The sequence below is a fragment of the Hevea brasiliensis genome, chromosome 3 (genome assembly GCF_030052815.1).
Source record: "Hevea brasiliensis isolate MT/VB/25A 57/8 chromosome 3, ASM3005281v1, whole genome shotgun sequence".
Taxonomy (NCBI): domain Eukaryota; kingdom Viridiplantae; phylum Streptophyta; class Magnoliopsida; order Malpighiales; family Euphorbiaceae; genus Hevea; species Hevea brasiliensis.
In genome coordinates, this window is record NC_079495.1 from 108,377,836 (window position 1) to 108,393,926 (window position 16,091).

Sequence of the window (16,091 nt, forward strand, 5' to 3'; positions counted from 1 at the left end):
TCATTTATGTTAACACCTAGCATACCATGCCATGGCCACATGCCATGTTAGTAATTTTATAAAGTAATATACCTTATAATATAATCACCTATATGTATAATCTCTCTAGTATCTCTCCAAAACATCCCAATGAGTCTCAATTTCAATCATTTTTATTTTTCCAATATTATATTATGTTCTATTTTTTTTTTTTTTAATTAATTTTTTGATTGAAATTTTCTCATCTAAAATTCTTCAAAATCAAGATAAATCTATGAAGAGAACAAAAAAACAACAAACAAATTAAATGATTATTTCTTTATCTTTATTTACTTAGATTTATTAAGATCATCATTCCATCACATATATAATATATAACTATATCAACATATAACCAATAACCCATACCATATATATTAGTACAAAGTAAAAAACAAGTAAAAAAAAACCTATATATAATATATATGTATATATCTCTGTCTCTAAAGTATATATTATATATATATTATTATGACAAAATGACAAACAAAAGTAAACATGTACTACTTGTCATAAGTGTCACGCCTACTTATTTATATTTATTTATATACTTTGTGTTATCATATGTTATATGGAGAGACTCACCATCTTATATTTATATCTCATATATATATATAATGGGAAAACAAACACAAACAATCTCTCTCCGATAAAGTCCTGTTTATTAAGTATCTAGTATGAAGTATTTATTTTATTATATATATTTTGTACTAGAAATATTATCATATCTTTAACTAACAAGAATAAATAATATAACAAAATCAAAATGGACCTTTTTTTTTCTAACACACATAATATCTTATGTAAAAAAAAAAAATGAAATTTTTTTATTAATAAAATATGTACAAGATACATACTAAATGATATGCTCTAGGGCATACTACTAACAGTTACATAACAAATAAGCATTGCGAAAATGAAGGAGGCAAACTCCTATTGAGTTTGCAATTGACCTTTTCCTCTTTCAATTCCCCAACATGATACAAGGCTTTCTTACAGTTTTTGTTAATTGTTCTCTCAGAAATCCTGTTCAGTTGTATTCTTGCAGAGCATGATCCATCAGATGACCTTTTGGCCTGATCTCTAATAAGTTTCTTGAAGAAAGAGATGATTCTCCTTTATTTCAATTAATCTGTACATGGGTATATATGTATATTGATTCCTATAATTGTGTTATACTAATTAGGAAGAAATCCTAAATAAGGAATTCTAAATAGGAATACAGAATATATAAAGAAATAATATAGTGATTGACTTTCCATAACAATCCCCCTCAAGTTGGAGCATAGATGTTAATCATGCCCAACTTGTTACAAATGTAGTCAATCCTAGCTCCATTTAGAGCTTTTGTGAAAATATCTCCTAATTACTCTCCAGTTTTGATGTGTCCTGTTAAGATGATCTGTTGTTGAATCTTTTCACGAATAAAGTGACAATCAATCTCAATGTGTTTGGCCCGCTCATGAAACACCGGATTAGAAGTAATATGGACAACAGCTTGATTATCACACCACAATTTGGCAGGCAGGAGGTCTTAAAACCTGTCTCATCTAGTAATTGAAGTATCCACATTACCTTACATATTGATTGTGCCATGAGTACTAGATCGAGAAACTACACTCTGCTTATTGCTTCTCTAAGACACCAAATTTCCTCCAGCAAAAACGCAATATCCAGTAGTTGACCTCCTGTCAACCTTAGATCCAGCTCAGTCGGCATCTGAAAAACATTCAACATTCAAATGCCCATGATTACCATATAACAAATCTCTTTTTGGAGTGCCCTTCAGATAACACAAGATTTGTTCCAAGGCTTCCCAATGAGCAACAGTTGGGGAAGACATAAACTGACTTACCACACTAACTGCATAAGCAATGTCAGGATGAGGGATTGTAAGGTAGTTCAATTTTCCTACCAATCTACTGTATCTCTTTGGATCTTCAAACAATTCACTATCCCCTGCTAACAGTTGTAAATTTGGAGTCATTGGTGCACTACAAGGCTTAGCACCTAATTTTCCTGTCTCTGTCAATAGATTGAGGACATATTTTTTTTGAGACAAGAAAATACCTTTCTTACTTCTCATTACTTCAATACCCAAGAAATACTTTAACAATCCTAAGTCTTTAGTCTGAAACTGGGTTTGGAGGAAGGTTTTAAGAGATGAAATACCTGCAGAGTCACTCCCAATGATAATAATGTCATCCCACATAGATTACCAGGAGAATTAGACCAGCCTCAGATTGTCTATAAAATACTGAGTGATCACACTTACTCTTTTGCATACCAAATTCCTGTACTGCTTCACTGAATCTCCCAAACCAGGCTCTAGGACTCTGTTTCAAGCCATAAAGAGACTTCCGAAGCCTATAAACTTTACCTAACTCCCCTTGAGCAACAAACCCAGGTGGTTGCTCCATATACACCTCCTCCTGAAGATCACCATGAAGGAAAGCATTCTTGATATCCAATTGGTGCAGGGGCTAATCATATGTAGCTGCTAAAGAGATAAACAAGCGAACAGAAGTAAGTTTAGCTACGGGAGAAAAAGTGTCAGAATAATCAATCCCATATGTCTGAACATATCATTTTGCCACAAGGCGTGCTTTTAACCTAGCCATAGAACCATCAGAATTTACCTTTACTGTAAATACCCATTTGCAACCAAATAGCTTTCTTACTAGTGGGCAAAGACAATAGTTCTCATGTACCATTAGCATCTAAAGCCTCCATTTCCTCTTTCAGAGCAGCACACCAGCTAGGATGAGACAGTGCCTCACCAACAGTATTAGGGATAGGAACAGAGCCTAAAGAAGTAACAAAACACCGAGAACAAGAAGACAATTGACTACAAGAAACAAAAGAAGAGATAGGATAATTGCATGAACGCTTACCTTTATGAAGAGCAATGGGTAACTCTAGGTCAGAATCATGATCAGTATGAGGTACAAGATCTCCCAACGAAGTAGCTGGTGGAGGATCTGAGTCAGAAATCTCCAATCTCCTAGAATAAACATGAACCATGGGAGGTCGAGTAGGTCTAGAGACAGAAGGAACAGGCTGTGGGAGAGGACTAGACATTGGTTGGACAATATATATTAAGAGATCATCCTCCTCCCCCTGACTCTCATACACAGATGATTGAGGAAAGAATGGCGTGGACTAAAAAAATATGACATCTATAGAAGTAAGATAACGATTAAGAGTAGAAGAGAAACAACGGTACCTTTTTTGGAGCCGGGAGTACCCAAGGAAGACACATTTGAGATATTTCGGATCTAATTTAGTAATATGTGAACGAACATCACGCACAAAACAGGTACAACAAAAAATATGGGGTTTAATAGGGAATAAAGATTTTGTAGGAAACAAAGCAGTATAAGGAATATCTCTATTAAGGACAGAAGACGGCATACGATTGATTACAAAAGATGCCGTAGAAACTGCATTCGCCCAAAAGCGTTTAGGAACTTTCATATGAAAAAGAAGAGCACGAGCTACCTCATGAAGATGCCGATTTTTTTTTTCGGCCACGCCATTTTGGGGTGGGGTACCAACACAGGAAGACTGATGAAGAATGCCATTTTGTGTCATATAAGACTGAAATTGTGCTGAAAAATATTCTTTGGCGTTGTCACTTCTTAATATACGCACATAAATATTAAATTGAGTATTGATTTCATTATAAAAGGCATAAAAGATAGAAAATAACTCAGAACGATTCTTCATCAAATATAACCATGTAACACGAGAGTAATCATCAACAAAATTAACAAAATAACGAAATTTAGTTTTAGAAGTAACAGAACAAGGACCCCAAACATCAGAATGAACTAACTCAAAAGGGGATGAAGCCCGTTTATTGACTCTAGACATAGAAGGCAAACGATGATGTTTTGCAAACTGACACGACTCACATTCTAATACTGATAAAGACTGAAACTGAGGACACGACTTTTTCATGGTAGACAAAGAAGGATGATGCAATCTACAATGAGCTTTAAGAGGAGTTAAGGTATTGGAGCAAACAAGTGACCGCGGTACATAATTTTTCAGAATGTAGAGACCACCTGACTCACGTCCTCTACCAATAATTTGCTTCGTCGTAAGATCCTAAAACAAACACTGGTCAGGAAAAAAGGAAACAGAACAATTTAAGGTACGAATAAGTTTACTAACAGAAAGTAGATTAAAAGAGAATTTTGGTAGACACAAAACAGGTGACAAAGAAATTGACGAAGTCGAGTTCGCAGTTCTAGAACCCATGACAGAAGAAGTAGAACCATCAGCTAAAGTAACAGTAGAGGAAGTGAGATTAGACTGAAAAGCAGATAGAAGACTAGAATTACCTGTCATGTGATCTGTCGCACCAGAATCAATAACCCATTTGGATGAGGAAGACACAAGGCATGTAGTGGATTTACCTGACTCAGTGATAGCAGTGACAGGGGAACTGGTAGGCTTTAGAGATGCCTTATACTGGGAAAACTGTGCAAAATCCTCTGCAGATACCAAAACAGTTTTCTCAGAGGAAGATACTGTAGAATCCTCTGCTGCCATATTTGCTATCTGTGATCGCTGATTTTTCCTCTAAAGTTGCGGACAATTATATTTTTTATGGTTAGGCTTATGGTAATAATAACAAATGACTCATCTTGAGTTCTGATTAGAACTAACCTCCCCATTACGCTGATTACCTCTGTTACCTGTAATTCCTCCTCTACTTCCTCTTCTATTACCTTGTTGTCCATTTGGATTACGGCTAATAAGAGCACTACTGGCAGGCTGTGAAGATTGAGTACTCTCTATACGAAGGACTCGTGTGAATGTTTCATGCAAAGAGGAAATCTCAGAACTGGAGAGAATATGAGATTTAGCAGTCTCATGTTCTGAAGGAAGGCCTGCAAGAAAACTCATAATAGCTAGTTGCTCCCGTTGGGCCTGCTGAACTTTCACATAAGGATTAAAAGGCAACAATACATTAAGTTCCTCATATACCCGTTTAAAATCTATAAAAGAAGCCGTGAGAGACGTATCCTCTTTCTCAGCACAGTAGAATGCCTTACAAACATTATAAATACGGGAGATATTCCCTTTACTAGAATACTGAAAATCTAAGTAATCCATTATTTCCTTAACAAATTCACAGTGATTAATTAAACTAATTACCTCACTGTGAATCAAGTTTCGAAACTGCAAAAACAACCGAACATCCTTCCTTAGCCAAGTTTGCCGTGTATCATCAGTAGGTGGGTCTTTAGTAAGGTAATCATCCTTATCACTGCTACGTAAATAGACCCTAACAGTCTTACTCCACTCCAGGTAATTCGAACCATTAAGTTTGTGTTCCGTGATTTTAGTCATCACCAGAATCACATCAGAAATAACATTCTTATTGTCTGCCATTTGTTGAGACAAATAAAACTAATTAAAACACTAATCTAAAGTGTTTACAGCCGCAAAATAATCCAAAATCACAAATCAATCAAATACCGAAATAGGATCTGAGAGCCAAACCTCAGAAGTCCTTTAATGGTTACTGGACCAGGCAACAGCACACAGTGGTGGAATGAGGGGGTTGAGGCGACGCTGGCGATGCCGATCGGAGTCAAAATGGCCAGTGGACGCGCTTCCACGCACCGGCAAGTGAAGAAACGGCGAGAACCTGAGTTGGGTGCGTGAGCCTTACGGGCTTGGATTCCGGCGACCGGATCAGAGGGGACGGCTGGTCGGCGGCCAAGGACTCTCCTGAGCTGGGTGGTAACAACAAATAGTCACCCTAGATAGATGACTTAAGTTAACAGTGGGTTTCAGTCCAGAAATAGACGGGAAAGAAATTTCAGATTTAGATTCCTTAATGAACTTGCTCTGATACCATGAAGAAAGAGATGATTCTCCTTTATTTCAATTAATTTGTACATGGGTATATATATACAATTGATTCCTATAATTGTGTTCTACTAATTAGGAAGAAATCCTAAATAAGAAATCCTAAATAGGAATAGATAATATACAGAGAAATAATATAGTGATTGACTTTCCATAACATTTCTGATTTGTTTCCTTCATGTGTTTCCAAATCCTCCTTATGAAGATCTATTTATGTTGCAGTATCTTTGCTCTCTCTCTCTCTCTCTCTCTCTCTCTCTCTCTTCCATTATTAGTTTAAATTTTATGGTTTGCGTGATTTCTGATTAGTTTTCAAATATGCAGCGGTATGGAATTTTTGCATGTCATTAATGTCATATGGAGACATAAATTTACTGCAGTCTCTATTGGGCTTGAATAGTTATTACAAGCTCACATTCCTGGCAGAAAATTTATAGTTAGATATATATTATATGAGGGCATTTTGGGTGATTTAGTGACATTATGTTTCTTTTGCTTTGTCGGCAGAAAATTTGTGTTCAATTATCTCCAAGCTTTATATTCTCTTAATGATAAGCAATGCATCACCAGAATCTTATGTATCATTTCCTCTTCCATGCAGCATGCAGAAATGGCAGATGAGAGTGTTCAACTCAAGACCCTTCAGACTATATTAATCATATTTCAGTCACGGTTACATCCAGAGAATGAGGTGATCATCTGTTATTTGATTTTGTCTCCTCAGTAAGTGTGCAGAATGTGTTATTACAAGAATCAGGTGTATAACCCGATTCAACTGGAAGGAATTAAAAAAAAGTATTGTAAATGATGTATATAAAATTTCTTCCAAGGTGAGAATACATGAATGCTGGTTGAATATGTTGATAATATTTAGGTTAAACACTGACAGATGTGATATATTCTGAATATCTGTGGAAAATTCAGCATTTTAAGGTCTGTAATTAGTATGATTGATAAGTAGATTAAATATGTGTTGCCATATCTATGAATGCACATACTGATATAGTCTGCTTATCGGCTGATAGTTTTGTGATTTTTTTGGGTTATCATTGCGGTAGGTGACAACCAGCGTAAAAATTTCGTCACACCCTATGATATGGATTCAAAAGATATAAACGTTGGCCCTCTCTACTAACGACGCTACATCGGAGCGGGTGTAGTGATAAATATGCAAGGGTGTAGGGCGTTCGCGACGCGCCATGCCGGCGCTCGAGTGTGGTGTTAAGTGAGCAAGGGTTCCCACATCATGGACGGTGTGGGTAAAGAAGTTAGTCCATAGGATAGTAGAATAAATAGTGGAACAGAACACAAGATAGACATAGAAAACAATAGAAGATATCATAGAAGGAGACCAATTAGGAAGGAGCAGGATAGGAGGAGGATCAGGGTTGGTACTTGGAATGTTGGATCACTTACAGGAAAATTAATGGAGCTTGTGGATACCTTGGAAAGGAGAAGGGTGAATATTGCTTGCATTCAGGAGACAAAATGGGTATGAGAGAAAAGTAAGGAAGTGGGTAATTCAGTGGTACAAATTGTGGTTTCTGGAAATTAGAGAAACAAGAACGGAGTGGGCATAATCATAGACAGGACATTGAAAGACGCAGTAATAGCTGTGAAAAGAGTAGGAGATAGAATTATACTAGTAAAGCTAGTACTAGAAGGAGAAACAATAAATATAGTTAGTGCTTATGCCCCACAAATAGGACTAGACAGTGAGAGTAAACAAAGGTTTTGGGAAGATATGGATGATTTAATGCAAAGCATACTGAATGAAGAGAATGTTTTCATTGGTGGAGATTTGAATGGACATGTAGGAAGTGATAGACAAGGTTATGAGAATGTTCATGGAGGTTTTGGTTTTGGCAGTCGAAATGAGGAGGGAAAAAGCATCCTGGATTTTGCTATGGCATACGACCTAATACTAGCAAATACCTACTTTATAAAAAGAGAGTCACATTTAGTGACTTTCAAAAGTGGGCAACATAGAAGCCAAATCGACTTCCTCTTAACCAGGAAGACAAATAGAGCTCTATGCAAGGATTGCAAGGTCATTCCAGGAGAGGCTTTAACAAGTCAACATAGGTTGGTGGTCTTGGATGTCAAGTTTAGGAACAATTCAAGTAAGGTCAGAAGAAATAGTGTAGCTCGAACAAAGTGGTGGGAGTTCAAAGGAGTAAAGCAAGTGAAGTTCAAAAATGAGCTTCTCGAGTCCGAAGTATGGAAGCTAGATATGGAGGCCAATGATATGTGGATACAGATGGCATCAAAGATTAGAGAAGTAGCTAGAAAAGTACTTGGAGAGTCTAAAGGACATGGACCACCCTCAAAAGAGAGATGGTGGTGGAATGAGGAAGTACAAAAGGCAGTGAAGAGAAAAAGAGAATGGTATAAGAAATTACCTAAATGTGATAATAATGAGGCATATGAACAATACAAGATAGCAAAGAAAGAGGCAAAAAAGGCAGTTAGTCAAGCAAGAGCGCAGGCCTTTGAAAAGTTATACGAGAAACTTGGAACTAAAGAAGGGGAGAAAGATATTTATAGATTAGCAAGGAGTAGAGAAAGGAAATGTCAAGATCTCAATCAAGTTAGGTGCATTAAGGATAAAAAAGGAAAAGTGTTGGTGAAAGATGAGGACATTAAAGAAAGATGGAGAAATTATTTTAATGATCTCTTTAATAATAGTCAAAATGGAAATAGCGCGAATATAGTTTATAGAACAATAGAAAAGAATGTAAATTATACTAGAAGGATTAGATCTTTAGAAGTAAAGGAAGCACTTAAGAGAATGAAAGTGGGTAAAGCTGTGGACAGATGAAATACCAATTGAAGTGTGGAAGTATTTGGGAGATATGGGAGTGGCATGGTTAACTAAATTATTTAATAAGATTCTAAACTCAAAGAAAATGCGATGAATGGAGGAAGAGTATTTTAGTACCTATTTTTAAAAATAAGGGAGACATCTGAGTTGCTCAAACTATAGGGGAATTAAACTCATGAGCCATACTATGAAGTTGTGGGAGAGAGTTGTAGAGCATCGACTACGTCATGATACTTCTATCTCTCTCAATCAATTTGGTTTCATGCAGTCGTTCAACTATGGAAGCGATCTTTCTCATTAGAAGCTTGATGGAGAAATATAGAGATGTGAAGAAAGATCTACACATGGTTTTTATTGATTTGGAGAAGGCTTATGATAGTGTTCCTAGAGAAGTCTTATGGAATGTGTTAGAACAAAAGAGTGTATCTATTAGGTACATACAAGTATTGAAAGATATGTATGAAGGAGCAACTACTATTGTGGTGGGAGGGGATACAAGAGATTTTCCGATCTCAATTGGATTACACCAAGGATCAGCCATAAGCCCTTACCTTTTACATTAGTTTTAGATGAACTGAAACATATACAAGAGAGTATTCCTTGGTGCATGATGTTTATGGATGATATTGTTCGATAGATGAGACACGAGAAGGAGTCAATAGAAAGCTAGAACTTTGGAGAAGTACTCTAGAGTCAAAGGGTTTTAAGTTAAGTAGAACGAACAGAATACATGCATTGCAAGTTCGGTGAAGGCCAAGCGGTGATAGGGAAGGAGTTAGTTTGAATGGAGTGGTAATGTCCCAAAGTAATCACTTTAAATATCTAGGCTCAGTCCTTCAAGTAGATGGGGGATGTGAGGAGGATGTTAGTCATAGGATTAAAGCCGGATGGTTGAAGTGGAGACGTGCCACGGGAGTTTTATGTGATCGTAAGATTCCCAATAAATTAAAAGGAAAATTTTACCGTACAGCCATACTACCGGCTATGTTATATGGTAGTGAGTGTTGGGCACTGAAAGAGTCGTATGCATCTAAGATAAGAGTTGCAGAGATGAGAATGTTAAGGTGGATGAGTGGCCATACTAGACTAGATAAAGTCCGTAATGAAAGTATTAGAGAAAATGTAGGAGTAGTGCCAATTGAAGATAAGTTGAGAGAAGGGAGATTAAGCTGGTTTGGTCATGTGAAGCGTAGACATACGGAGGCTCCAGTTAGACAAGTAGAGCACATTAGGTTAGAGGATAAAAAGAAAAAAAGGGGTAGACCTAAATTGACTTGGAGGAGAGTAGTACAACATGACTTAGAAGCATTACACATTTCTGTGGATTTAACCCAAAATCGTTCAGAGTGGAAAAAGCGAATCCATATAGCCGACCCCAAATTTTTGGGATAAAGGCTTAGTTGAGTTGAGTTGAGTTATATCATATATTTAATGAGCATTTTGTAAATTTATAAGCATAAATTAATATACTTTTATGTGTTGCGAAAACTAGAAGTTAGTTAGAGGGCTAGTTTATTCTGAAAAACTTTGGAAATTGTTGGTCTCGAGTATATCAGATGCGAGAGAATAGTAGCTTAGTATGATCTGATGTTTACCGGTGGAATTTTTGTTGGATTTAAATCATTATCCAATATTGTTGAAAATCTGGTTGCAAACCTTGGTCTGCTATCTGCTGAACTATATCTGTAGAGCTTAATACGTATGATGTTTTTCAAACAATTAAGTGAACAATCTGTTTTTTGCTTAAATCCTGCGAGATTTGCACTTTCCCAACTCAGCAAACTTCATAGATTTAGTCTTGAATATGTTTATGCTAAGAAAATATCCATCAATTCAGCTGCTCAACGTGTTCACCTTTGAGTTGTGTGCGTGTAGGATATGTGAAGAAGGGTTTCTGTGAAAAACTTTCTTGCCATCATAGCAAAAGCACAAATTTGGTGTAATCAAAGTGTTTGCATTTCTATCAAATTTGTACTTTTTTACTTTCTTTGGCTGGGTTTGAATGGGGTGTTACAAGTGAAGTTCCTGATTTGTTGTATTTGTCTCAGGAGAATATGGCTCAAGCCCTTTATATATGTCTTCGGCTTCTTGAGAATAATAGATCCTCTGACAGTGTGCGCAAGTAAGTTAACAATTTGTTAGTGATCAGTAACTAATGAGAGGCCTGCTGTTTACTTGTATTCTCTGTTACTATTTCCAGTACTGCTGCAGCTACCTTCAGGCAGGCAGTAGCTTTAATTTTTGATCATGTGGTTCATGCTGAGGCTCTTCCTGTGGAAAAGTTTGGTTCTGGAGGTCATATTTCTCGATCCAGCTCAGTTACTGGTGATGTTAGTCGCAGTATGAATCATTCAGAGTATGTTAATAATCATGGATGTCATTTGTGAATCAAACATTCTAACCCTTGTGTGTTGATGTTTATCTAGTTCATAAATTGCAATTTTATTACACGTACATTGATACTTTGAGGCTTAATAGATTTGTGTCGGCGTGTGTACTTCTGTGTATGGTATGTATATCTTTCAACCAATTAGTATTAATTTGAATTTGCAGAGTAGTCCTTTTCTTTGTGGTGGTTTTTTTTTTGGGTTGGTTTTTTTGAGGGGGGGGGGGGGGGGTGTGTTGGGGGGTGTGTGGGAATAGGGTCATACATACTAAAGACACAAAACTTCTGGTGTTAGATTTCAATGTGTGATCTCTGCCATATCCATAAATCTAACTCAACAATGAACAGGTTGTTGGGGAATGAACCTGTTTCTGGAGAGAAATCTTTGACGAGGGGGATCCTAACAAATGCTGGAAATTTTGGGCTTCGTTTACTTGAAGACCTGACAGCTCTTGCTGCAGGTGGATCTGTATGTGCTATTTGAGACTATTAGATAGTTTCCCTAACAACCTTATATATCTGATGTTTATTAGTATTGGGTATTAGGAATTGCTTGAGAATTTCAAATTGTGTTGATCAATTTTAACAAGTTTTTTCTTTATCTTACAGGCAATTTGGTTACATGTAAAATCTCTTCAACGGATATTTGCACTTGACATACTTGAGTAAGAAATATGCCTTTGCCTGCAATATTTTGCATTCCTCTATTATTGTTGCAAATCTACTAGCTTTACAAGGAAAACAAATTGTATCAAGGATTTGCTATTCAACCAAAACTATGGCGATTTGAATATTTTTTTTTTATCCATTGATTTGCTGAATGCTTCCATTCTGTAGGTTCATTCTGTCCAATTATGCTGTTATTTTCAAGACCTTGGGCCCTTATGAACAGGTAAGCACATTCATTGCTGTTCTTTTGCTTGAGCATGCTAGCACAATTTTTTTAGTTTAAAGTTTGCATGGGAACTTGACAGGTTATGCGTCACCAGATTTGTTCACTTTTGATGACTTCACTTCGTACTAATGCTGAGGTAGCTTCTTTTTTCAAAATGATTGGAATAAATCTTTGATCTTTATGGGGATATAGGCTGTGTCATAAAGAGTTCAACTGTACACATCTTTTACTTTTTTTAACTTTGAACTAGATCGAAGGAGAAGCAGGAGAACCTTCTTTTCGTCGGTTGGTATTGCGATCAGTTGCTCATATTATCAGGCTGTACAGTTCATCCCTTATTACTGAATGTGAGGTGTGTTCAACTATGATAGTAACATTAACTTAGAGGCTTGAACTTGAAATGATATATTTATGAAGCACTTGAAAAAAAGCAAACAAATTTCTTTTTTTGTTATCCTCCTTTCTTTTTTTTTTTCCCCCTCTTTCTTCTTCTTCTTCTTCTTATTATTATTTTTGCATTGTAATACATTGATTCTGCAATCTAGTATCCAGCAGCAAATGTTAATTGCTTTACCAAAAATCCTAATAAAAAGGGTATCCCAGTGTGTGAAGCATCCTGCAATTGTAGGCTATGGTCCTCTGGAGGTTTGAACCAAAAATCCTAATATTGTTCACAAATAAACTAGTCATAATTTTAGAGTGCATTTGGTTCAGGGATACATAATTCTTTTTTTCAGGTTTCTTGCTAAATGTTCCCTGTATCATAGAGCTGGTGCTGTAATTTCTAAGATTCACTCATCACACTTGCTTAGGTCCTTATACCCTTCCTTCTTGCCTTTTATTATCTAATGGGAATAATGATGGAGCCAACTAGAGATGCACTTTCATTTTTTTACTTAGGGCATTGTTGTAAATAATATTTTGAAACAAATAACTAAAGCTTTTTGAGGAAAAACAGGTGATAAAAGGACTCTTATATGGCAATTAAGAGAAGAAGAGAAATAGTCTTAATCCTGGGGAGTGGGTAAAGAGGTGGCATGGTTAGGGACAGGTTACAGGTGCGAAAGTTTCAGGGCTGAGTGAAATGGGGAAAATGAAATAGAAATACTAAGAGTATAATTGACAAAATAAAGATAACTCTTTTTGGCCATCAAATTTTTGTCAAAGGTTTTCTCAGGAAGGATTTCATCTTTATTTAACAGATCCATGTCAAATTTTTACTACTTTATGATTGATCCTACTCTTTTGTTTTTTTTGCGTGATAATTTGTCATGCCCTTTTTTCTTCATGGCCGACTACTCTTCTTTCATTCTTATATTCTATGTTCACAACTGAGTTCAATGATTGGAAGTTTTACTACAATGCACTGGTATGCATTTGTGCAATTAATAAGACCTTCTACCCCTTGGATGCAGGTTTTTCTTAGTATGCTTGTGAAGGTTACTTTTCTTGATTTGCCATTATGGCACCGTATACTTGTGCTTGAGATCTTGAGGGTAATCTCTACAATATCAGCTGTGGCATTCGTTTTTTCCCCCAACTCTTACCAAATTTATTGAGACTCATTGCAATTTGACAGGGTTTTTGTGTAGAGGCACGGACTTTAAAAATTCTTTTCCAGAACTTTGATTTGTAAGCTTACTGTCTTCACTGCTACATCACTTTTTGCTCCATATTGCATGTACCGCCCCTTTTTTGGCACCCTCTATCTCTCTCTTGTTTTGCATTAATATGCAAAGGGGCTGATAAGAAATGACATCAAATAAATAAGTGCATGAATAGACTCATTGGAGGTGTGTATATTACAAGAGTGAGCCCTCTTACATAATGCAGGGTTTGATGAAGTCATTGTAGGAGTGAACATACATTGAATTCAAGCTCATTGGTTAGAATTAAAAGAAGCTAGGGCTGCTATTTAAACATTACTTAATTTATATATAGCAACGGGTAGGATACCCATGAAAATCATCCTACCTGAATACTTGAACTCATCCCAAGCCTAATCTTGATTAAAATTTATTCCAAAGTTATTCGAATCTGTCCCATGTCTGATTATTGATACCCAAACCCATTTAATTTTATATTTTTTAATTAATGATATGCATAAAATATATAATTTTATTAATAATTTGTATTTTAAAATTTAATAATTCTATAAAAAAATATTTAAATTCTATGTATTTAAAATATAAAAATTTATAAATATTATTAAAAATATATATTTTATATTCAGTGTTATTATAAATATATATTTTATATTTAGTGAATTATTTATCTAAAGGATTAAGTAACGAATACTCAATATATAAAACTTGAACCTGGTACGGGTATATTTCTCAAACCTGAACTTGTCCTAATAGGGTTGGGTCAGGTCGGGTCTGGTCGGATACCCAATTTCTTGCCATTGTAAGTGTTCTGTTGAGTACATGTCCTGAGTGGAGGGCCACACGCATTGAATTTGATGTAGTTGTTGGTTATTGTGGGAAAAGCCAGAGCTGCTAGAAGAATGACTTTTTTAAATTATAATTATATAGCAAAATAAATTACTTATTTGAATGTGTTCCTGTGTTGTTTGCTGCTTATTATTATTATTATTATTTTTTTCAGGGGGGAGGGGGGAGTGGGGTTTGCATTGTGCATGCTCACATCCAGAGAGCTTAAATAGCAGAGATGGTTTATAATATCCAAATGTGGTCCAATTAGGAGTGATCTTTTTCTTTTTGGGTCAATTTATACACTTGTTAGATGGGGGAATAAAAACAAAAAAATTATGTTTTTAAATAATTAAAAATTTATGAGTAAAGAAAAAAAAATTTAATGACAGTAATTTTTTTTTAATTGAACAAAGAGATTCTGTAAATAGAAACCAAAAAAATTAGCAAATGTAAATTATCAATAAAATTTCAAAACTAGAATAAACTCTCATGTTCAAATTTACTGGGAATCAAATCCAAAAATTGGCAATGTTTGTTTATCAAAAACAAGTCATCTCTCCTGCAAAGCTTGAAATGTAATGTATCTGCAGTTTAGTTTTTCTGGATACTGGATAAAATCCAACTTCTATGAACAATTAGTCATTATTTTACATTTCTAGAACTTAAATCTCAGTTTAGTGTTTCTGGATACTGGATAAAATCCAAATTCTATGAATTAAATAGTCATTATTTTACTTTTCTAGAACTTAATCTTTTTTTTTCTTTCCCTTCCTCCTTTCCGCTCTCATTGGGTGAATTCTATATTTAATTTCATCACCATGTGTACCAATTGGTTTTGCACACTCTTTGTAGGCATCCTAAGAACACAAATGTTGTGGAGGGTATGGTTAAAGCTCTTGCTCGGGTTGTTTCAAATGTACAGGTGAAACATTCGAAGCATTTTTCTTCATTTACCACAATCTATTGCTAATATGTAGTTAAGGGCTTATAATTAGTGATAAAAGACTGGTCTTTGTGGATTGTATCTCATGTATTGAAGCCTGCAGTTTTGGAAAATGAAACTGTCATCTATTGGAAAATTTCCATAGCTGTGGCTGCAAAGTTCATCATTTGCTGTCAACAGCTGCCTGTGGGCCTAAAAGTGTTGAGATTTTTTGCTGAACTTATGAAACTGCAGGATGTTTAATAGATTGTTTTAACATTTAACTTTTATGTTAACCATTTATTTGTTCTTTCCCTCTGCATTGTAGCATTTGACTTCTGATTAACTGGTTGGCCATCTGCTTACTTTTCATGGATTGAGCCTCAATCCTTTTGTGTGCCTAACTTGTTTGATGTTTTCTCATGTTTTGAGATGTCTGCTGTTTCTTTTTTCATCAATTATCATATATGAAGTTCTGGAGGACTTTTTGCCCCTCTCAATTCTTTTGGGAATGAAAATGTAGGGAAAGAAAATTGGAGCCTGCAGTTTTGGAAAATGAAACTGTCATCTATTGGGAAAATTTCCATAGCTGTGGCTGCAAAGTTCATCATTTGCTGTCAGCAGCTGCCTGTGGGCCTAAAAGTGTTGAGATTTTTGCTGAACTTATGAAACTGTCGGATGTTTAATAGATTGTTTTAACATTTAACTTTTATGTTAACCAT

The 16,091-nt window shown here is 35.6% G+C and overlaps 1 protein-coding gene across 4 annotated transcripts in view; it reads left to right on the forward strand.

The window, feature by feature from the left end:
* LOC110662604 (uncharacterized) overlaps positions 1–16,091 on the forward strand; it is a 37,057-nt gene that overhangs the window by 2,698 nt on the left and 18,268 nt on the right. For 3 of the 4 annotated variants that reach the window (XR_009147758.1, XM_058144512.1, XM_058144513.1), the window contains exons 3-13: positions 6,509–6,598; positions 10,780–10,853; positions 10,932–11,087; positions 11,466–11,586; positions 11,727–11,782; positions 11,955–12,009; positions 12,092–12,148; positions 12,263–12,364; positions 13,428–13,508; positions 13,592–13,644; positions 15,300–15,369. Coding sequence is in view for 3 of the 4 variants with exons in the window: in XM_058144512.1 (XP_058000495.1) it covers positions 6,509–6,598; positions 10,780–10,853; positions 10,932–11,087; positions 11,466–11,586; positions 11,727–11,782; positions 11,955–12,009; positions 12,092–12,148; positions 12,263–12,364; positions 13,428–13,508; positions 13,592–13,644; positions 15,300–15,369 (915 nt within the window). In the remaining variant the exon portion in view is untranslated. Of the gene's footprint in view, positions 1–6,508; positions 6,599–10,779; positions 10,854–10,931; positions 11,088–11,465; positions 11,587–11,726; positions 11,783–11,954; positions 12,010–12,091; positions 12,149–12,262; positions 12,365–13,427; positions 13,509–13,591; positions 13,645–15,299; positions 15,370–16,091 lie in introns of those variants that run through there. The other variant, XM_058144514.1, reaches the window with a different exon arrangement.